The 25,356-nt window shown below is 29.7% G+C and overlaps 2 protein-coding genes across 2 annotated transcripts in view; one reads left to right on the forward strand and one right to left on the reverse strand.

The window, feature by feature from the left end:
• The window catches only part of LOC106461709 (breast cancer metastasis-suppressor 1-like protein-A), a 23,251-nt gene extending 4,449 nt beyond the window's left edge, over positions 1 to 18,802 (reverse strand). Inside the window, exons 1-8 of the mRNA XM_022388736.1 lie at positions 18,578 to 18,802; positions 11,017 to 11,107; positions 9,641 to 9,768; positions 9,177 to 9,256; positions 7,923 to 8,019; positions 7,367 to 7,459; positions 5,756 to 5,820; positions 4,660 to 4,690 (exon numbers count right to left, since the gene is read on the reverse strand). Coding sequence (XP_022244444.1) covers positions 4,660 to 4,690; positions 5,756 to 5,820; positions 7,367 to 7,459; positions 7,923 to 8,019; positions 9,177 to 9,256; positions 9,641 to 9,768; positions 11,017 to 11,107; positions 18,578 to 18,713 — 721 coding nt within the window. The 5' untranslated portion in view covers positions 18,714 to 18,802. The remainder of the gene's footprint in view (positions 1 to 4,659; positions 4,691 to 5,755; positions 5,821 to 7,366; positions 7,460 to 7,922; positions 8,020 to 9,176; positions 9,257 to 9,640; positions 9,769 to 11,016; positions 11,108 to 18,577) is intronic.
• A 2,812-nt stretch (positions 18,803 to 21,614) lies between these two features.
• LOC106461711 (barrier-to-autointegration factor-like) overlaps positions 21,615 to 25,356 on the forward strand; it is a 9,653-nt gene continuing 5,911 nt past the window's right edge. The window contains exons 1-2 of the mRNA XM_022388737.1: positions 21,615 to 21,781; positions 25,136 to 25,325. Of these exons, the coding sequence (XP_022244445.1) occupies positions 25,201 to 25,325 (125 nt within the window). The 5' untranslated portion in view covers positions 21,615 to 21,781; positions 25,136 to 25,200. The remainder of the gene's footprint in view (positions 21,782 to 25,135; positions 25,326 to 25,356) is intronic.

Genomic DNA, 25,356 nt, shown 5'->3' on the forward strand with positions numbered 1-25,356 from the left:
TCAGATTGTGAGTCGAACGCCCTAACCACCTGGCCATGTGTTTTGTATGCAAAGACAGGAGAAACAGTGTGGAAAAATGTAGAACAATTATCTGACATTGTCCTGAGGATGGATGCCTTCCACACAATTTGCTATCTTTTTCTCTATCATCATGAAGCAAGTCAGTGATGAAGATCTATATCATCTTGCAGTGGAAGCTGGGGTGATTGCAGAAGGCCCTACAATACCATTTATGGAGATCTTCTCTGACTTTCATAAATAGGGTTTTATCCCTGGATGGAAGAATACAATGTTGATGAATAGCTGAAGCTGCATGACATGCTTATGACAGTTGAAGTCAGTAGAAAACCAGATCACCAGTCTTTCTGACCCTTAGAAAATGTGTCTTATGCACATACTCTGAACTGGTTCGATAAGCATCATAGCCTATTATGAAATGGAAAAGAGTTTCAAGTATCCTTCATTCTACACAGATATCATCAAGATTTTGCTGATTCTGCTTCAGGCTTCCAGAGAGAGGGGAACTGGCCCCTCCACCCGCATGCCATACATCTGCTGATCCCATAATGCTTCACATATGATAACCAAAACTATACCTGGTACCTTTCTGTGTATCATGCCCGGATAACAAGGCTACCAGAGGACCATCAGGTGGAGTATTGGTTCAAATGAATGAAAGAAATGCATTTAGCAGAATACCAGAGAATCAGACTGTAGAGAAAACTGTTAACAGGGACACACAGACTTCTGGTGGTACTAAGGGTTTCAGCCTCAAACCCACTGCAGTATCCAAGTGCTACCTGATAGCAGAATGTCGCAGCATGTGCCTGAGATAGCTTCATAGCTTGATCAATTTCCCTAGACATGGTATCAGCCATACCCATTTAGGAACATCCCATATTCAGAGGGATAAAGCAATGCACAATCAGCTGTTGACCTTCTTGAAAGCACTTAGATTAATCCCTTTGGTTCAAGTGATGGTAATCTGCAGAGCATATCCTCAGGTATTACTACACCCTTAGATGTAGAAATTATCTTCTCAAAGCCAAGAACAAGGAGAGACTGCATATCAAGTATTTGTTGACTTAAGACTTATGAAAAGCTCGTCTTTCTATGACTTACTCCTAGAACTGGAGTTAAAGTCTTTCAAGCAGTATACAGGCAACAACAACAAGAATCAAATCCTCCAAAAAAGGAAACCATCCTCAATAGACAACAGTAGAAAAATGAATGTGAAACAGGTACTAGTATAACATCCACTAGGAAGCTCGGAAAATTGTAATGGAACTTTAAAAAGCAGACTGGCAAGGCATCTTCAGAAGCAGTTGTCATCACAGGAGCATTTCATATTGCCATCTGCAACCATCATTCATGGTATGGCAATTCTGCAGAACCTAATGGGTGACAAAAGCACATTTGCTTAAAAAGCTGTGAAGGCATCTTGAAATGCTTGGCACTGGCAAATGAACTTCAATCCCTTAAGCTTGCCTTGACCTGAAAAGGCACTGACTGTTTAATATCCAGTGAATAAATGCAATCCCAACAAGGAAGTGCAGACATCATCTCCCAGTGCAGCAGCTATTCTGATAACTCTGAGCAGTAGCATCTACCACATAAACTCTTTGCAGTCCTCCAAGAGTTTACATGTGCTACTATCTGTCACTTGAATAAATTCTGTTACCAGCAAAGAAAGGGACAGTGGAATCAGGACAGCTACTTCCATGTGAAGATAGTCTTTATCAACATATTCTGAGAACCAATAACTACCAAAGTGTCATATAGATATGAAATCTGGTAGTATCTCCCCAGAATAACTACAGAATCTTAATATCAAATGGATAACTAGCTCTCCTGCACCTCATGTCATCTTGGAATTCATATCCTGTAAATGCCCTCGTACCTGTCAATGCATGTCTGATGGACTAAAGTGCATTTAGGAGTGCAAGATTCAGGAGTGCACCAACATGACAGATGCCACTTAAGATGATTCAATGCATTTTTCCCTTGATGATGAGGATATTTAAGATGAATCTGACTAAAAACTGATCACATAAATGAAAAATGACTTACAGATGTGGTGGTTAGTAACCATTCTAGTGAATGCATATTAGTGTAACATGGTTTCCTAAGAAACTGTCTTTAGTAAAAATATAAAGTCTTGATTGAAATAGGGCAGTCTTCAAAATTAGGAGCTCATATACTTTGTATGTTAAAATTACATATGTAAATGTAAATCAGTCAGAAACTGTTTTTGTTCATTCATTTTTATTTGCCAAACAAATGCTAGATTATGGTTCTTAATTTGAAAAATGTCGTGTAGGGAGATGCTAACAATTGCATAATTATACAATAAATATGGTACTCATTTGCTTCAAACATTAGGGTATATCCTGTTACACAACCATCAATGCTTAACTCTTTCTGTGACTTGCATGAAATAACTCAGGCACCCTCCATGCCCAAGTTAACTTAGGAAAATCATTTTTCGTCTTATTTTTCTCTTTTTTTCCAAAATGTATTCACGTGTTATCAGGCATTACAGTCCATGCTCCCTCGATGGTTTTGGACAAACTGTTTGTGATGATCTTTATCAGATTTATTCTGAATTTTGTATTACAAGTACTGGAGAAAAGCATTCCTATTCTTTACTGAAGTTTCATTGAAATAATATACATCATGCATAAATCCAAGTATGTAACATTTATTTATCATCTGTATTTGGTGCAGATCATAATATAATGAAATAAAAAACTGAGCTCATTTCCAAAATAAATCTTGACACAGAATGAGTTGAAAATTCAAAAGAGAAACATATTAATGCTATTCCATCAATGTAGTAGTTTTATTATTGAGCCAGTTGATAGAGGCCTTTAAGATTGAAGAGTGATGTCTAGTCAATAATGATTTGATAAGTATTACTTGAGGTGGTTGGATTCAAGTACGAGCTGTCATCCTCACACATCCACCAAAAACCTCCGACATCATTTGATGGTATTTCTATTTGGAAACAAACTACTACCAAAAAAGCTACAAGGTACAGATGTCCAGCATACATGTTTGGAAACTACAAATAATAAGCTTTTAGAAAAGCATTGTTTCATTTGGTACTTATCAGTTAAAACCTGGAACCTGGCTAATGAACAATGAGAGCATGTTTCGAAACCTGGAACTTGGACCATGAACTATGAGAGCAGGTTTCAAAACCTGGAACCTGGCTCATGGACTGTGAGAGAGTTCAAAACCTGGATTATGGACTATGAGAGCAGGTTTCAGTTTCTCAGTGGTTACAATTTCCTTTAAATGAAGATCTGGTACATTCTGGACAGTACATAAAGGATATTCCAACCAGAGTGAAACTGAAATCAGTTTTCAATAAAACTGTAATAGCTAAGTCATAACAGAGAGAGTACCGTATTTTTTGGTGTATAAGATGCACTTTTTTTTTACCACAAAATCTGCTTGCATCCTATACACCGAAGGTATGAATAATATATATGTATATATATGGTACACACACAAGCCATGTGTAAATATATTTAAATAGGCATGCATAGTTTAGTTCAATTGAATGTGTTATTTATAACAATTCTAGTTTTTTTTCTTTTAAAAACATAACTATTTATAATGCTCCCTAAATAATAAAAAAATAAATTACAGTGAAAGCAATGAAGATTTTGTAGGTTTTGAACCAGTAAACCTTTTTTTTGATTTACGGTATTTTCTTATTTTGATGTTTTGAGCTCCTTTGTGTTTAGAACGATATATACTAATTTTTAAAGTATCAAATTGAATTTTTGTTAAATAAAAATCTTTCAAATGCGACTGTAGCTTTTTTCCCCAAAAACTTTGTCTTCAAAATAAGGGTGCGTTTTATACACCGGTGCAACTCATATTCCGAAAAATACGGTATTTGTCATTGTAATACTATCAGGTAAACTTTCTGTAAGTGAAATTGATAGTATATATATATATATATATATACAACTGTACTTATTTACAATGTAATGTTTTTTTTAATATGTATTGTAATTGTTGTAGCCATCAAATATATTCACCTTGACAACAACTATAAGTAATTATATCTAGTCTCTTAAACATCGAAAACTAAAAAACTATCATTCATTAAACTTGTGTTGTATACAACTAGTAGAATAAAAACTTCCTTTCAAAAATACATAATTTAATATTTTAAAGTTAACTATTAATGTATGCATAAGATGAAAAAAAAAAGAAGAACCAATGCTAAACATATGATGGTAAATAAACAGCACACGTGAAATGTAAACAGTTTTGCATATTGACATTGTACATACAGTATAAAACAAAGTGAATGAAAGATACTAAATGTGATAAGCACCCAGAACATACTAAGCCTTAACGTAGAAGAATACCCTAATAATAATAATCTAAGACAAGTCATCTTCATTCACAAGACAGTAACAGTGCTTATCACATAATGATAATAATTAAACACTTTTTTCACACAGGAACACAGGATGATAAACACTGGGAGCTACAAATAGTAATTAGCTGATTTAGTATTGACACACGAAATGATTTTGAACATAGCAAACATAGAAAAAAATATATACATATATTATAGACACATTATTAATCCCTTGAACCTTAAATAAACACAACATAATATATTATACTCACGTTCACTCTTTTGTTTCGCTGTTTTCAATGCCTAAAAATAAGTTCATAAACATTTGAATAAGTATCTACTAATCAATTATTTTAATAATATACCTTTTATTTTAAGAGCTAAGTTTCTTATCAATAAACTCAAGTCATGAATTGATAACTTTTTACATTCTAGGTTTGCATATGAAATGTCAAAGAAAAAAGTTTTATACTTTTGACAATCATTTGTTTATAAAATATCCAACAAATACACAACCCTTACAGTCCTTAGAATGCTAGATGCTAAATAGATCATTATTATTTTACATTTTAAGCACTTTCTATGTACAATAAATAGCCATAAATATAAAAGTTAAATGGTTTAACAATTATAACATAACAGATAATCAAATAACCTAAAGATGACCTAAGGTATAAAATTCAAATAATAAACCATACCATAAACAGAGATGACAATAAAAAATGAGATGTAAAAAAATCATAAAAAAGGTATGAATAATAAAATCAACAAGCTCATGTGTGTTTTATGTTATGCACTTGGAAAAAAATTACATACTCTTTTTTTTTTGTGGGGTGGGGAAAGAACATTATTATTATACAAATAGATAACCATTTCTTATACAAGACTCTAGTGGGGCTTTATTTGGAATATTGCAAGGAAAGAACCACACTTAAAGGAATGTAAAGATAATATGCCGGAATAATACTTAGTTTAAGAAACTTTTTTTAAGATCAAAGAACTGAAAATAATCAGGTGTTTACAACTGTTAGGAATTTGGAGGTTTGTTTGAGTGGTGAAATAAAAAGGTTGAAAACAAAACCTTGAATATTAAAAGCAAAAGATATAAACTTGGGAAATCCAGATGCAGATACATTGTAGGTTTTTTTATGTTCTTAAAATTCTGTTAGGTAGATATTTAAATGATAAGCAGGCAAGTAACTTCAGCATTCTCAATGGCCTAATGTAACCTTGTATATAATATTCTTACATTTCAGTAACACTTTAAAAATTCATCCAACAGTCAAATATAATAAAACTTATTTACTACTACTACAAAAATAAATACTTTAATGGTTAAAACAAATACTAATATATAACTAAATATACCTTTCTTATTGTTGTCCAATCTTCTAAAATTTCATTTTCATGCAACATATATATAATATATGGACGTTACATTGTTAAGGCATTTCAGATAAAGAATACAACAAATTACTTTCTAATTCTCCATTTCTTTAAAACAAAGCTTTCTTTCAAATGAATCTTTGGGTCAATCTTTTACATGGTTAAGAAGATATATTTCAGAAAAAAAGATATATGTTAAATAATGTGGGTATTTAGTCTCACAAAGTACTTTCAATATTTCCTGATTCCATAGAAAATTCAAGAATTACAAATACACCATTAAAATATGTATCAGTTGATTTATAAAAATGGAAAACGTTTTGGTTACTATTTTTCTGAAACATATTACTTTGAAATGAATTAGCAACTACATCTGTATTTATAACATATGTTGTGTTACAACTAAACAACAATGCATCACTTTCATACCTATCACACATTTTGTGTTACAACCGGACAACAATGCATCACTTTCAAACCTATCACACATTTTGTTACAACTGAACAACAATGCATCACTTTCAAACCTATAATACAATTTGTGTTACAACTGAACAATAATGCTTCACTTTCACACCTATCACACATTTTGTGTTACAACTGCACAATAATGCATCACTTTCAAACCTATTACACATTTTGTGTTACAATTGAACAACAATGCATCACTTTCAAACCTATTACACATTTTGTGTTACAACTGAACAACAATGCATCACTTTCAAACCTATTACACATTTTGTGTTACAACAGAACAACAATGCATCACTTTCAAGCCTATCACACAATTTGCGTTACAACTGAACAACAATGCATCACTTTCAAGCCTATTACACATTTTGTGTTACAACTGAACAACAATGCATCACTTTCAAGCCTATTACACATTTTGTGTTACAACTGAACAACAATGCATCACTTTCAAGCCTATTACACATTTTGTGTTACAACTGAACCAACAATGCATCACTTTCAAACCTATCACACAATTCTTGTTACAACTGAACAACAATACATCACTTTCAAACCCATCTCGCATTTCGTGTTACAAATGAAAAATGATGCATCATTTTCAGACCTATCACACATAATCTCTCACACACGACTAAGTAGAAGTCACTGTCATTTGAGAAATCAAGATAACAACCAATGCTTTTGAAACAAAAGCCAAGGTAAAACAAAAATCAATGTTTCATTAGTGAATGCAAATCTCATCAAATTGAACTTAGACGAGAAAGTTGAACATGTCTGTTCAATGTAATGCTGGTAAGCGCATAGCTACACAATGGGTTACATGTGTTCTGCCCACCACTGGTATCAAAATCAATTTTTAGCATCATAAGCCTGCCAACTTACCGCTGAACCAATAGGATACACATGTTCTAGGAAACATGCTTCTGGACCCTCTCTACATACAAGTCCCTTCTACACTTACAACCCATACACTACTAACTAACAACAAAACTGCTCATTAATAATCACATTAACAGTCATTTCTTTACCAATGACTTTTAAAAAAACAGAATTGTTTCTCGGGATTATAAAGGAAATTTACAAACACTAATATGAAACAACAGAATAATGAAAGGATATCTGAAACAGTAACTGGCTTTCTTCTCCTATCAGGGTTTAATGGGTCTGTTTTTTTCTTATTCTTTTTATGATTTACTTGTTCATGCCATAGATCTGTAACAAAAATAAATAAAAACATTTATACATGTATATCTATAAACAAGTTTGCAGTTATTTTGAAAAGCAATACTACAACCTGTTTTTAATACAGTATAAGCAATATAACAAATGTCATGTCATGTGAATTTCTTTAAAACAAAAAATATGTTTCAAACATATTCATATTTAAAGATTTTTTTTCTAATGGGCACAATAAGAAATTCTTCTAGTACAATTGTATGGCGGCATAGTGTATAGATCCCACCATGGTTCGTTAAGATAAAAAAAAAAAATTCATGTAGTCTGCTCCAGGACAACAGAAACTTCTGAGTACATCAAGATATAACTCTTCTTAAAGATATGGTTCATTCTTTTTACTTACAACAATCTTTATCCATAATTATTTGTGAACATTTTTTAACTATAAGTAATCAAAAAACATTAATATTAGTGTTTAAAATTTGTACATCTCACCCACCTGAAGTAATATCAATATTATTTCTGTCTTCCTCAAGCCTTCGGATTTTTTCTTGTAGATCATTTTTTATGGAGTCCCATAATAATGCTTTTTCACTCTGTTATAAGACCAAATATCTTCATTTAATTATTCTAATGTATAAAAAATAATAATAAAAAAAAGCATAAAACTGAAATGAAATGTGATATATTTACATATACTAGCAAATGTACCAATATACCTCATGCAACATTTATTTCACTGGCTTCATGGGGACAGCAGGATTGCTTGTATGTGTGTCACTCATCATGAAAGTCTACTGAATGTGACCAATCAGCAAAGATACCCATGCAAACACATGGCATTAAATGTCTTTGACCATTTAGTTGCAATTACTCACTAATTGTGACTTCTGTACCTACATCACTTGTGTATTTCCTTAATTATTTACAGAACTGTGTGTGTGTGTGTATACATGCACATAAATAGAAACACATGGGAAGACTGAAAAATAACGGATGCACAATTAGATAGACAGATTAGACTTATAAGCAGTGCTATAATTGCAAATTTAATTATTATAATTTAATTATCCTGTATATTTAATATTACAAACTCAAATTATACTCATAATATTATGCAATGTAACTTTTTGCTTTGTGTGATTCAAAAGTTTAAAAATGAAACAATTTTATTCATTTTATATTTAAGTTTAAAGTCAAAGAGATGAGACTTCAAATAATATTTTATTTCAAGAATATTTTTCTATTTTCAGGTTTTTTTCTTTACTGCCTAACTTTGAGATAACTGTGATATTTATGGAAAACTCTACTGTTGTGGATTATTTTTATACGAGCAAATATATCCCTACCTAATATAGCATTAGTTTTTAACTTCATGAAAATAGTGAGATACCATGCATTACTCATTTGAATTTGGCTTTGTGTGTTAAAAATTGAAATGACTACCAAATTCTAAACATATATCTGGGTGCTTTTATTCACTTAAATTCAATCTTAGGTGTGTGTGGGGGGCACATCTGAGTTCCTCTTGTGATGCCAGGACATGAGACAAATGGATAAGATAGCTTTGGTTTACAATTCTCTAATGAAAAGTATTCAAGAACCAGCAATTTAAGTTTATACACTTTTAAAAATTGAAACAATACAAATAAAAGCTGAGCACATTTCCATTTCATCTTTTTTGTTTGACAACTGTGGAACTGCAGGTTTTTCTAATCAGTTACCATCAAATTAACTTTTTTTTTGCACTCACCTCAAAATTCTGAAGTGCAGCCAGTTTATCTGCTTCATATTTATTTTTTATGTTAGCTAATTTTAACTCTTTGAGAATTCCTGAAAGTAAAAGAAAAAAAAATCACTCTTCTCAATATAAGTATACAAATATTAAAATCTCTAAATTATCACTGAACTTGACAACCCCACAAATAATCTATAGTTATGTAAAGACAACTTTATTTTGTTTTTTAAAAATACAAGTTTATTAAACTTAAAACTTTCTAACTTATTGAAGACTCATAAATCTTTATTGATACAAAACACATTTTAAGTTCAAGCCCTTTAAAAATTATACTCACAATGAATTTTCCATATATTAAAGTTATAATAAATCTCCTAAATTTATGTTAATCAAAATCAACAATAAACTACAACTTTGTATCAAAATCTAAGTCATGGTGTTCTAAAACCTATCAAAATAAAAACAAAACCCTGACTTACCTGCAACTTCTGTTCTAATTCTCATACTTTCCTGAAGTTCCTCGAGTGGATGAAGATATTCTGGAGCACGACCTAGTTTGACCTCTTCTAATTTGGTAATAATCTGTTTTGAGCGCTCTTTATATAACCTGTAATTTATCAATGAGTTAATTTTACATGAAATACTTAAAATACATAAAACTTATGTCACATTCAAATAATCAATAGATATATAGATCTGAAATGTTATTTTAACAAACTCTGATTTTGAGCTGCAATGGAAAAATTATGAGGAATATGGAGAAAACAAAACATTTGCAGTTAATTTTATTTTTACAACCAATTTTTAGCTTACTGATTTGTAAAAGCTTGTCAGCTTTCAGCATTTACACCATAACTTTTAAAGTATTTTAATGCATTTATATTAATGATGTTAGAAAAACACGTAGGTTCAAGAAGTCTTGATAGAAATGAATAAATAGTGTTTCATATTATTTTGTCTTTCACCATCCAGCTCAATTGATGGGTTTTGAAAAGCTTCTTGGGTAGTGACTTATGGGAGACAAAAAAATAGATCTGAAAATGCTATTTTTACACACATCTAGTTTTAAGCCACAATAGACAATTCAAGATTAAACATATGCAATTAACTTGATTTTTATAATCAATTTTAGGCCTACTGCTTTGTAACAGTTTGCCAACTTTTGGCATTTAAATTGCAACTATATTCACATAACTTTCACATGACATACTAAAATACATAAAACTTGTATTCATATAACTCATGCAAAACATTTCCAAATAAGCAAAAGGTTCAAAATTAGGTTCGATTAATTAGAAATAATTTGGCAAGTTACTGATCAGACCTTCAGTAATGTAGAAAATTGTTTAAGAATTTCAGTTTTTGATTGGTAAATTCATGTGTGAAAATGGCAATCAAAATGTTTTAATGAAATAACTAGTAAATGAAATATTTGATAATATCATGTGAAATAGGCATTAACCTTTGCAATAACAAAACTAAAAACTTAAAGTTCATGAATAGCTATTGCTTAATAAAATATGAAGTAACATAACATAAAATATATTATTTTGAGTTGCATTTAAATTAGTTACACATAACAAGGAAACTCCTATATAAAGTGAAAGGTATAATATAAACAGTACATACTAGATGTTTAGCACTTAAATGTCATAAAAGACAGTATATAGATAGGATTTTATATATGTAGTTTAATACTGCCTTTAAAATATTGAAATATACAGATCAAGATTATATCTTTGTTTTTCCACTGCAAAGCATACATTATGATTATTAGTAAAGAAACACACTAAACTGGACATTTTTTCAAAGCACAAAACTACTCAATAGATGTTATTACTTAAAGAAAACCTACTGTTTTTTAAGATCCATAAATTGTCTTTCAAGATCAGCCATATCAAACAAACATTCTGTTCTTCTTCGTTCACAATCCTCTTCATCCATCTCTAAATCATTGTAAAAAATATATATATTTATATATATATATATACACACATACATAAAACTTGAAATGTACTACTACTACTTTACATGATCATATATTTAAAGGTTAATATCTTAGACAGTTTTAACAAAACTATATTCTGACTGCATAAATAAAGCTAGTTTTTATTTATCTATCTTTTTTCTTTATAACTTTCTTTAACAAATCAATTAAACAGTTACATACAAACTATTTAAATTGGTACTTACTTGACTACAAACCCGAAATTATAATTTTAAAAGAAAGATAGAGGCTATTAATCGTTACAGCTACAGATCAAATGAAACTACATGCTATAGCTGGGTGATTAGTGGTATTTGCTAATCTAGTAATGGAAGGCTGATTAACTAATAATTGTAAGAATAGTTTTATTTAAAACATCTCACAAATGCAATTAGAAATAATTAAGTAGCCAGTTAGCTAATTTATTTGTGTATGTTATTTGAATAGGATAAACATTATAATATTCAATAAAAAATTGAGTTATCAGAATATTTTGCAGCCACCTAACATACCAAACAGTAAACGTATCTGATTTGATGACAATTTTATTTGGTGAACATAATAAAAAAATTCATGTTTACAAACATTGCAACTCATATATTCCTGTGTCTACGTAAACTACTTGTATCTGGTGATGACAAAACTATCCACACACTGAACATTTGTTACTGTGTTAAACTTATAATAGTTTACTTCATTACCCATTCAACTTGTCTCTTACCTTATCTCAAGCTATCTTAGTAACGTCTTATTGAAGAAAATTTATGTAGCTTTCAAACAGGTATAAGTTAACACAAATACTTTCGCAATTCACAAACAAAAAGGAACTGAAAGTGAAAGAAACATTTACAGAAACTATAAAACATTCTCACACCTCTATTGTCACATGAAAGCCTAATTCTTGCTCTTTCCAGTCATATTTACATTTTCTTTATGTAGTTGATTTCTAAACTGTGTTTAATTATAAATGATCAAACCATTTGATGTGACATCATAAAAAGGCCTTTACAAATATTAAGAGAGGGAAACACTTGAAAATCAAGAAATGTATAATATATTCTCAAGGGGTCTCTGCAAAAATAAAGATTTTCTTTGGGATGGAAGGAAAAATTCTTTAAAAAAAAATCAACAAGTGGGTTTTGTTTGCAGGTGAAACTCTTTGCAGCAGTTTAGAAATAAAAATATATACTTTTCTTTATGAATTACATTAAATAAAAGTCAGAAAATGACAAAATATTGAGTTTAAAATATTTTTGAGTTAAAAGTGTTGAAATGTAATTAAAATTAACATCTAAAATTGACTTCAAAATCTTACCAGACTTCCGGCACCACAATTTAGAATTTAGTTACTTTTTCAATCCTAAACTTTGTACATGAAAATGTATCATACATCCAACACAACTGCTTGTTTAACATTTAGAAACAACAAAAGATTTATTCATTTATCAGTCACCTGTTGCAAAAATAGTGTACACTTTTCACAGACTTGTTATTCCAAACAATTTAGTATTGTTTTACATGATTTTTAAGATGATGTTGGAGCCTTAAATGTTGTATCTATAACTCCACTGTGACCTAAAGGATTTGTAACCAATCAAAGTAGGCGATTAATTAAAACTCATTTGATTTATTAGGCAAACAAGTAGCCTGAATTTAAAGTCAAAAGACATGAATATTAGAATAGTGTCAACTTATTTTTTTAAATAAAACTTTTATAGTTTATAACTTTATCTTACAAAGTTTGAAAACCATTATGGACCTAGAACATTTGTTATTGATATAATATAGTATAATTGTGTTAACAAGCAACAATAATGTTTTAACTTCACACTAGCTACAATAATGTTTAATTTTTACAATGATAGCATGTTGTCAGTTAACTTTTTGAAACATTGTTAAGTAATACTGGATCCAAATTTTAAGTATATTTTTTTACATGAAAAAAGCCATCCACAATAATACTATAGTATTTTGGATTAATAAATGTTGACCACATAGTCCTAAAGTAACCTAAACAAGTCTCACACAATTAGCTCAGTCAGATTATAATCCAGTAATTTCAAAGTTTGCATCTTTATTTCTAGTAAGGTGCTTGATATGCAAGTGAAAACAGTTAAAAATTAACATTTTTTTAATTAAAATTAAACAGTTATAATTATTTATAATCATGTTTATAAAAACATTATAGCATTGTCAAAAGGGGCATCTGTTATAATTTTTTTTTTAAAGTCATTACAGTCATACCACTTGCATGAGGACATGAACAATATGAAAAACATTTTTTTTTTCAAGATAATTCTAACTTCTAAACAATGAAATCAATTCTGTAATTACTCTAAGTTATAAGAGCTGGAGGTATCCTTAATAATACTGATTTTGATGAAAACAAATCTGTAAAGTCTAGACACATTGTTAGTGTCTGGAAAAAGCCAAGGAGCAATATGTTAGCATAGTAACATTTAATTGATGTTTATATTGTTATATTAGCTTAGAAAAATCAGAAGTCTTAACTGGATTGCTGTAGTCCCCAGCTATGATGATTTCAAAAAATCCCCCCAAAAAAGCTTTTATGGTAATTAATACTTAAATCAAATAAAAACTCTGACATCTAATGTTTTTTTATAATATATGGTAATGTTAATGTAAAGAAGTCTGGCTGGTTTTTCATTAATTTTAAAAAAATAATTAAGTGGGATTCAGACCCCCCCCCCCCAGACTTGCACCTACTTACACAACATAATTATTACTTCTGAAAAAGTAGGAAGGGGGATTGGCCTTCTGGAACCTTCCCCCAAGATACATGCCTACTTATACAACATCAAAGAGTGGTTATTAATTCCTGGAAAAAGTGGAGGGGTCCAGACCCCTAGACATCCCTCTTCTTTAGATCCGCACCAGCTTATACAACACTAACCCGAGGTACACAGGGTTGGTTCATTGGACTAGGCCCAAATTGAAGAATTAATGTTTATCATAATTCTGAACTTAGTAATCTTTTAGTAAACACTACAAGTATGCTGTACACAAAAAATTCTGAATTTTTGATAAATAATTTTTATTAAAGACTTGTCTGAATTTACTGATTCTGTCTGTCTCTGACTAGTTTGAGAGCAAGGTTATTTTCATGTTAATAAAAAAATTATACTTTTTTTTTCATCTTAGTTTCATATTTCGTTTGCATAACCTCTAGAGTTTCCTAAATGAATATCAACTTTTTTTAAATTAAACTTTATAAACAATCTGTTATTTATCTCTACCTTAATATTAATTATAGTGAAATCAGCAGTGTATGGTAAAATGAAAAGTTGGAAAAAAAAAGAAATAAATATAAATTTATCTTTTTTCTTTCAAGAATCACTGCATATTGTAATAGACAATTACACATCACTTATTCTTACAGTTAAAGCTAATACTTTTCAAATATTGGAGTATTTAGACTTATTGCTTTATAGCTACACTTAAGAAGTACAGTAAAAGGAATTTAGCACATTGGGGTACCTTTATGTAAACAAAGGGTTGAGTTATCAGAACAATATACAATTATGATTTGCACAATCCTCCTTTTGATGTGTACGTGCTATTAAGAGTAATTCTTCTTAGCTAACCTAATAACTTTCTAATTTTTACATTTTAGTTACTTTTATAAGAATAAAAAAATATATACATAAAAAAAGAAATTTAGCATTTACATATTGGTCTTGTACTTTCAAGTTTTTGCTCTAAAATTTTCAACTAAAGCTAACCCTACTTTTTGGTAGGGTTGTTGGAAGTACTTTATGTAATTTTTTATACATTTCAAACATGCAACTTAGAATACAAAATATAAACACACAGAAAAATACAATGTCATAAAACTATTATACTTTAATTGGCTTTCTAACTAAGCTATAAGTGGGTTAAAATAATTCCATTAGCTGGTTGAGGTGATCTCAGAGGTAGCAACAATGACACTGCAGAACAAATAATTAAAAAACTGTTGTTAAAATGAGTTGGCCTTATAGAAAATTCAATGAATTAAAGTCTTCTTTTTCTATTGGTTATAAATAATCCAACAGTGTTATGTCTGAACAAATGTGTACCAATGATATTGCAATTTAATTTGAAAGCAAGGAACTTCTAATAACAAAAAAGCTTAGGAATTTACTGAACCAATGTATTTGGTAATAGCTTTGATAGCTCATCTTGAATCTAGAAAAAAAAACTTAAAAGAACAACTGTTAAGTGCTAAAGATATGTGATATTGGAGCAAAAAATACTTTTTTTTTGTACATTTGTAGTTATCTTGAAGAAAAAATAATCTTTGTAGTTGTTGGACAATCATTTAACCTTTTTTATTTTCATCAATAATGATACAGAATAAGTTACATCTGCTTTATAGGTACATAATTTGTAATTTCATTCCAAAGAAATTCTATTCTTTATACTTTTTGTATTTTGTTTGCATTCTTCTTCTAAGACATTATAATTAGTTTTGAGCAATTCATTTTAAGGGTTCTACTTTTACAATTGTAGTATTTTAAGTGACTTTAACTGTATTATTATTATTAATTTGACAAGTAAAACTTAAGGAAATGTAGAAATGAATTTTTTATTTCATTATTATTATTTATCTTAAACTTATTCTTATAATTTATTCAGTAATATTAAACTTAAATTTTCTATTCTACATATAACTAAAAGCTTGAAATGAATAGTTTGAAGTTTGATGACTAGCTAAAAACACATCTAATTATAAAAAAATTCTAATATACATAAACATGTTTCCAATTTTAGTAAAAAAGTGATAAAATACAGAACTATTTCTTTTTAGTTCTTACCTTTCTGTTTGTAATTTTTCTCTATGATAAAAAAACACTTATAAATAGGTAACATCTTAAACATTTAATGCCACACCGTTCTTTATCATTGCAAGGATTGCTACTGTGAAGAATATTTTGAAAAAGATTACCACCAAAGTTAAATCACAAAACATAAGAGATGATTTTATTAAAGTTGGTGGAGGCAAGACCTGAAAACACAGTTCCTTTTGACTTGTTAAATTTAAGGAAATATTTAGTCCAAGATAAAAGAAATTGTCTGAATAATACAGGTGAGACTTCTTAGTCAGACTAAAAGACTATTGTGTAAATAGACTTGCATAATGGCATAACTGATATGACATGGGTTTAAACACACACACATATATATATATATATATTACACCTTTAATTATAGTGTGTGTGTGTATGTGTGCATTTTAAAGTTTTGTTGTGTAAATACACAAACGTTTATATTATCTTAATGTCTAACAGATAAAAGAGTTTACATGAATAAGATGAAGAGTATGCTGTCATCTTGCTCATTTTTATGATGCAATTAGTCTACAGTTCTCTAACAATTAGACTGTGAAGCTTTACCTTGAACATTTAAGAATGTATTTTTAAGCCTGGTACATCAATTAAAATCTATCATTCAACTATTCTGTTGACTATACATGAATGTAAGCCATACTATCTTACTGTGTCAGCAGATTACGAATATAAAATTGTTGTACAGTTTGAATAATTGTAAATTACACATTCAATTACAGCATGTTTATTTCACTGATTATTATCATACTCATTAATCAGTTGTAAATTTTCTCACTATGTTTCTTACATATTTCAGGCTGTATTCCAATTAAACAGTTCATGTGTAATAAATTTATTATTACACACACAATTGGGAAAGGGCACGTCATATATTCTTACACAGAATCAGTAAAGCTGCAGAAGAATAAGTTCAAGGAATTTATTAAACCAAGTTCAGGTATAGTTCAAACATATTTCCCCATGTTATTATTAAGCTTTCACAGTTTAATTGCTGGACCAAGCTCAAATAAATAGTTAATTTAAATACTTTATAACAATAGTAAATTAGGGTCATAAAATTATTATACACCTAAGTTTAACTATTACATAATTTTGGGTAAGTTTGCTAGATATGTTTGTCTGATGTGGGAAAACTTTAGGGACAAATTATTACAAATAAAAAGCAAGTAGGCTTACAAAGAAAGTCAACAGTTAAATTAAAATAACGTATTATAAATTTAGAAAGTTCAAACATATTAATAAAATATAAGATTAAGTTAAAGGCCTATAAAAGTTTTAAAAAATGATTAAAAAAGACATTAGGAAATCAAAAAGAGCATATTAGAAATACATGGAAGAAAATATTAACACTAAAAATAATTTATTTTAAGTATATTAAAGAGAAATGAATGTCAGAATGAGGGTTGGGCCTTAAAAAAAAGAGAGAGAAGATGAGATGGTTTCAGTTGACAATTATTAGACAACTGAGCATTAAAGTGTTTTTCTCTTAGTTGTCTCTCAAGAGAAAACATACGGTAATTTCCAAAAGTGGATTTTATCTTAAAAATAATATGACATCCTTGAATAAATTGAGATTAATCCAGAGATGGTAAAGCTCAAAATTTTAAAACTGAAGGAAAATAAGGCACTTTGGTCTGTTAATATCTGTCCTAATAATAATGAGAAAAACAAAAAGAGCTTTATGGGTTGCTATTCTTAATTTTTAATGAGTGTATTAAAAGTTATGAGGTGCAAAAGATTGAAGATCAGCCTATATTTCACTTATTTTTAAGGTGGATGGCAGAAAATGTCCAAGTAATTAACAATCACTTAGTGGTTGTGAAATTACTTGAGTAATTAGAGAAATTCTAAAAGAGCATTTAGACAAGTTTCATGATATTTTAAATAATGAGTATGAAGTTAAAAAGAAAATTTATTAACTTTCTTTGAAACTTGTGTACTTAATACAGGCATGGAAATGTAATGGATTTGTTATACTTGAACTTTCAAAATACTTTTGATTAGAGTTGGGCAACTTGCGGTATTTGCTCAATTAAAAGATGGTCCTCAAACCATGGTACCTAAAAGCAAATATATATATATACTACAGAATAAAACTTTAAGATATGCTAAACTCACACAAAACTCCAGTTAAGGTGGTATTAATTTTCTAACAGGGTAATAGGTCTATGGCACAGATTGTATGCAGTTGTGATAGAAACTGCAACATTGGAAGTGTTATTAAGAATGGTATGAATATGCATTTTAACAATCAATACTGCATACAAGAAGAAAATGGAGAGTGGTAGAATCGTACAATTTAAATGTGCTAAATGGCCCACTGTTTTTCCTTGGTAATGAAATTAACACTACATAAAGTCACATCTCAACTCAGAAGCCAATTTTTTTACACGTTAAGAAAAAGCAAAATTTACATGCAAGGTTGCTCAAAAAATTTCATATGAGTATGTTACTTCATTATCAAGTCTTATTTAGTAAGCTAGAATGACATTTCTGCTCCTCCTTCAAAAAGTAAAAAGATAAAACTCTATTACTCTTAACTTGTGAATAGAAGCTTTAAACTGAAAAAAAAGCCTAACCTGAACTTCCTTCATCTTCGGAGCCCGAGCCTGAGCTAGAGTCAGATTCTTCATTAGCATTGCTGTTATTGTCACTTTCTGCACTGTCTTGATCCATTTCTTCACTTTCATTAGGATCATCTTTAGTTGAAGCCATGGTAATAACTTAATAAAATCTTCACTTAAAAATAATATTAATAGTTTTACTTTATAACCGCCAAGTGAAACTTCAATTTCACACTACGATTGTCGCCATCTATTGGAAATTGTGTTTATATACATATATAAGCCATTCAATATATATATATATATATATTACTATTGAAGTTTTTACCTATTTCAAAAACAATATTACGCTTGAAATACAATATACTTATTAATTTTAGTGCTAACGATATTTATTTTTTTATGGTTTAAAATGCTGCTCTTTTACGATGCAGATCTTGTGTTATTATATCTTAACACAATACTAGCTAAATATTAAATGCATGAGTAAGTAATATTTGCGAATACACAGTTCTTTATCCCTTTTTATAGTATCGTTTTCTTATTATAGATCTAATAATAGCATATTGTAATTGTATCTATCCCTCCTTTGCTAAGTCAAATAAAATGCCAAAAAACATGAGAATAATTGCATGAAGATTCAATAATCGTGGTCGGCAGAGCCTAGATAGCTTGTCGTGTAGCTTTATTTTTAATGAAAAACAAACAAATATATATATAAATTTGATTTTAATAATACATATACCTCGAACTGTTTATTTTTCTGCGCTCTTCTTGATATTTTAACGTAAAGTTACATTATAGGTTATATGCCTTATGTCTACCGTGGAGAATCGAACATTGGCTTTAAACATTGTAATTCTGTAAAGTTACTGCTGACCTACCGGGGGTAGGCGCAGATTTTTTTTTCACTACAAGTCACTGTCTAGCTATAATTATTTAGATTATACGTGATTCGTTAAAGGAACTCTTTAAAATCAAATAAAGTATATGAAATATTGTAAGAAGAAGAAAAAAGTAAAAAGAAGAGTGAAAACATTACGTTTATGCAAAAGTGACAATATGTATATAAGTTATTATAAGTCGAAATTCGGTGAATCACGAAAAAGTTATTATAAGTTTCCGTTGATCACAAATATATACCTTTTGAAATAGTGTTTTGCTACAAATGGTTCAGCACATTATATTAAAGCGATTTTTAATTTGCAAATCAGCAAGTTACGAGATAACCACAGCCGATATAAAGTGTACGTATCAGAACTACATGTTGACATTGGTTGACGTTTTGTAGGTAGTGTGATGCCACCAAAAATTAATTGCTTCTTGAAAAGGTATGTAATAGCCCTTTCCGAAGCAAAATTTATATACGCCCAGATCATATAGCTATGCTCAGATGGGGGATTTAAACTTTCTAATACGGGGATATCTCTTGTATGCAGTTGAATTGGAAAACAAAATAATATGGATCAACTTGACGCAGAAAGAGATCTGCAACAAACTGTACCTGTGGTAAGCAAAGAGTGGCATATTGAAACAGGTGTGAATCTAATATCACAAACTTCATTGGTTGGCAAAAGTTGTCCACGCTCCCCAGGCAAAAGTACGCAACTTAATAAAAAAGGTTTATCGAAAAACGAGTCAACATGGTATGGGGTCGCTAAGATAAGGCTTCCAGTCATACCTTCCATTCAACCATCACATAATTCAAACAGCTGGACAATGAAATAGGTATTCATGCTATTCCATACGAAAACATATTACAATTTATATACAGGCGAAATGTTTGAAAAGGGGTTCTAACTTGTGAGATCAAAAGCCAACACATATTGTGCAGAGCACAATCAGTACGCAAAGCACGTTAATGCTACTGGGGTCTGGGGCATGCGACTATTTCAAGCCAAAAAATGCTAATGTAAAGAATATATACTATGTAATAAAGGTTAAAGCTCATAGGCAGCTTCGCTATAACTAAATAAGCATAATTTTTACGTCATAAAAATAGGGGGTTCTGCTGAACCCCCTCAAATCCCATCTGCGTACGTGCATGTATAAATATTATAGCATATCATATTTTCGACCTGAACTATGCTTATGCGACATGTAAGATAACTTCCCGGTCAGAGATTCCAAGATTCATACATAGCTACCTGTAATTTAGAACTGCTTACCTGATATACAGTTCCTCTTAACCAAGAGTTAAAAGTGGGGAGAGCGTTTAGTATCACGGGTACATACCTTGGACTTTTTGATCTGCAACCCGGCATGCCAAACATTAAGACATGCATTGGATCTAGACTTTTTAAATGTTTGTTGAATATCTCTTTATGATTATGCTCTTTCAACCTCATCTTGTTACAGCTATTTCTGACAAAGTCTTTTTTTTTTTTTTAATAACTATTGTGCATTTGTATTTCTCGCAAAACAATTAAGGCTACCCGCCGCCGTCCCAAATTTTGAGGTGGTATTGAACAGAGGGAAGGCAGCAGCACCCTACCACCCACCATCCACGCTACGAGATTGGGTGTCACTCTTATAGCTTACCAACGGCTTAAGTTGGGAGAATATTTCATGATATACTATGGATTCTAACCCGGCTTACCAGCTCTGAAATTCAAAGTATTAACACCAGGACAACCCGTGCTCTTCAATACATGAGAAAGAGAGTGGTTAAGATGAATGAAACAGTTTTAAAATCATATGTCATATAGTCTGACATTCACACATTCAACAAAACGTATAATCGGATTTCAAAACAATTTGTTGAAAAAACAAGTACAGCCATACCATTATTTTAAGGTACAAAGTGCTCAAATAAATTCTCGCAAATACACGATAAATATAATAATCACATACGCAAGTTATGATATTTTCTTTTAATATATTTTTTTTCCACATTAGTCTCCACGTTTTTAGCACATTTACCAATACCTGTACGAAAATATTTAATGTTTACTAAAATTAAATTGTCACCTAAGGGGGTCAGTCTTTTTTGTAACAATTTTATATAGCGGTGTTTTTATACTTTTTAAAAATATATTCATACTGCTCAAGATTAACAGTTTGTCGTAAATAAGATGAATGAATATCTTGAGTTCATCTGTCACAGAAATGTTAAAAAGATATTTTCAAATTTGGCTGATAGTAAAATGACTTACCAAAGTTCAAATAGTTTATAATATATGTATAATAACATAAATGAAACATATCGGAAACATTCAGGTTAGTTGTATTTTATTTCAAATTATTTAATGATAGGATATCTATAGATTTACAATCAATATGTTTTTAACGACATTTTCGCTAAACTATGGTATTTCTCAAATACTGAAATAGGCATAACCTCATCGTGATGACAGTATCTGTGCTCTTTCGTGTATTATCACGTGTCTCGTTATCAAAGATTAGTGGTTAATACGAAAAGATTAGCCTATTTAAATTTTTAGGTACTATAATTACAAACTATAATAAGGTAGGTATTAACCACCTTTTCGATAAAAATTATATTAATTAATACATTTAACTTCATAGTTTTTGTTACTTTACTACAAGAATAATATAAAATTAAAACAAAGTTTTACACATTTTAACTTTTTAAAAGTTGATAAAATATACTCGTATATGATATTACTAATATATTCCCAACAAGGAACTTAAAAGTTTTTTGAGTTTTTTAAGTATGAAGTTAAAGTTTTGCAGCAATAAAATAATCGAATCATTAAAACACAATGTTACAGAGTAGATTAATTTCTAAATAAATCAGAAAATAAATAATTCAGTATGCTTAAAGTGCATATGTACCAGTTTTTTGCTTATCTGGGCATCAGTTTCGTAGGTAAATGGCTCCATAAAGCATACAGATGTATTTTTTTATGTTCCAATAATTAGTAAAATGTATATTAAATTTAATAATTTATATGCAACAAAGATAAGAAAATCCTTTAAACTTGGTACGTAATTAAGGAATAAAGCAAAGCAATTATCGATTTTTTAAATCTGAAATAATGTTTTATAGTAACTACTGTAAACAGATTGGATTAATTTAATAATTCTTATTGAACAGTAATACATTTTTATGTAAAGAAGGTTTTTTTCATACTCACAATCACATTCAAGGTTTGAGGAGTAAATTTACAAAACCCATTTGTAAAAATGATGATGTCCTTAAACATACAGCAAACTGCCCTAATTAAATATTAATTTACTCTGTAACATTGTATTTTTAATGGCTCAAGTATTATTTCCTTGGTGTTTGTCAAGAAACTTTGACTTATACATAATTGTTTCAGTCTATTCAAAATTACTTTATTTGACCTGATTGATGTTATAGGTTGATTGCCACGGTGGTATCCACTCTTACCCTAATCCCCATCCTATATGTAGAGTTGATTTGTGATGGGTACCTGCTTCTAGCAAAAAATTTCATTGCATGTTGTTGTTTTTAGCCTAATGGCAGGTCAACTGAAAAAACTTGCTTTATGAAAGGTTGCTGACTTCTTTGTTACAACACATCTTTCTTGCGGCCCCCAGTGGCACAGCGGTATGTCTGCGGACTTACAACGCTAGAAACCGGGTTTTGATACCCGTGGTGGGCAGAGCACAGATAGCCCATTGTGTAGCTTTGTGCTTAATTTCAAACAAACAAACAATCTTTCTTGCGAGAGAATCAGAATTAGAAACAGCATTCGAAATGAGGCTGAAGTTTTACCACTTTTTTAACAAGTTTGCGATAGTAATTTTTATTCATTATTTGCATAAATAGATCTCAAGACAATATTATGTGTGTACTTCTATACTTTTATAATTTTTACTAATCTTCTTGTTCATGATGGTTTTTGTACCATTATTTTTGTACGTATTTTTTGCTTCCAGCAGTTTTGTCATGCATACAGTTGTGCCCTTCTGGATTTATCCTTAGCTTTTACAGGATCTTCTGTCAGTGAAATTATATATTTCACTTGTCCAAGAATTCCTTTAAAAGTGCTTGACAGCTTATGAGGTCAAATACACCTTATTACACACAAAATATTAGTCTGAAAATTTATGTCCTTTTTCATTCCTTAAATGTTGATTACAGATATATTAAACCTGGATTTCTTGTACTTATAGGAAGTGTTGGTAGAACAATATATATATATATAGCTATGTGATTAAAAATCATCTATATATCAGAATTTATTGTCACGTCTCTTTTAATTTTTCCATTTTGGATTTCAAATCTGAGGTGTGTAGAATAACATCTATATCTTGTCTTCCAAAGGCTACTGCCCAAGATTTATTTCATTCAATACCAGAACTTGTCATTTCAGAATTTTGACAAAGTTAGAGTTAAGAGAGAAAGAGATAAACATAAATTATTATAATAATATAATTTTGTTCCCTCTTTCTTCATTAATTTAGGAAATTTTAATGGATTTTGCATCTTCTTTAACCTTTTGTTAATAAGTGAAGACTGGAACAAGCTTATCTCTCTGTTTGAAGTAGCTATACTTTATTTTTTCACTCATTATATTAAACAAAAATAGATTCTCTTTTAAGCAATATTAGAAAAAGTTTTTCGAAACAAACTGTTCACAATGGTTAACTTGTATTCTTCATATTGGCTCTTAATTGTTATTTTTCATTTTTCTTTTAAAATTTTTTGATCATTTTTAAATCATATTCATTTGAAAACAAGATGAAAGTTATTTCTTATTTTCACAATATTACAATAAAATGCAAGATTAAGCAATTATATGTAAGCCAAGTAAAAAGGTTTTAGTTTTGTAAATGGACTGACAGATGTTCAGATTGGTAAATCATGAAAGTATTACTTGAAATTTAGTTAAATGGTGTATCTATTATTTTTGTATTTTAAGAATTTATTGTACACAAGGAACTTTACTTCAAGAAAAGCTTTTATATAAATATTTTTTATTAAAATTAGTTCTAAACAGCTATGGTCACATTATATTATTGATGAAGCAGTTTTCATGCTGAGTTTGGTACCAGTAATGTAATTGCTAATATGCATGACTAGAAAAAAAAAAAACATATACAAAAAATGAGGTTTTCAAGAGTTAAAAAAAAGGTAAAAATAGAGGAATTAGACTTAATCAAAATATAAATTCATTAGATACTGTCAAAAAGAAATAACATACTTTTGTAAATTTTTTATCGTTTAGTAGGTATAATAAAAAGTAGACTTGCATGGAAAACTGAGTAAGCCAAAGAGAGTTATTATAAACATTTAGGAATCTTTTAATCTTAATGAGATTTGTGATAGGTACAAAAATAACATGTAAGATTTTAAAGTTAAATATACTGTAGATGCAGCTAGAATGTAAGGCACAGAAACTTTTAGGTTATATATTACTGCCTGACACATACTTACTTATCCAATATGTGATATTTGCTGAGAAGTTGCATTTAGATCTATTGGATTAAATGTACTTGTACGTATGATTATATATTATTTTGTATTCTTTGTTGTTCCTCATATGCTTGGATTGTTAAAAAAAATGTTAGTTGTGGTATAGTGTTTGTATTGATTCTTTGATCTGTGTTTTAGTTGCAAATAAAGTTTTTTTTTTGTAGGTCATTGGAAGAGAGTAAATTCAACCAACCCCTCTTCTGCTGTTTAAAGAATTTATAAATCAAAAATGTCATCAACATCTCAGAAACACACAAACTTTGTTTCTGAGCCAATGGGGGATAAGGCAGTAACAGATTTGGCAGGAATTGGAGAAGTCTTAGGGAAGAGGCTTGGAAACAAGGCTATGATAAAGTAATTTTGTGTATTTTAGTTTTGTGTAGAA

The sequence above is a fragment of the Limulus polyphemus genome, unplaced genomic scaffold (genome assembly GCF_000517525.1).
Source record: "Limulus polyphemus unplaced genomic scaffold, Limulus_polyphemus-2.1.2 Scaffold1015, whole genome shotgun sequence".
In the NCBI taxonomy this organism is placed as follows: Eukaryota; Metazoa; Arthropoda; class Merostomata; order Xiphosura; family Limulidae; genus Limulus; species Limulus polyphemus.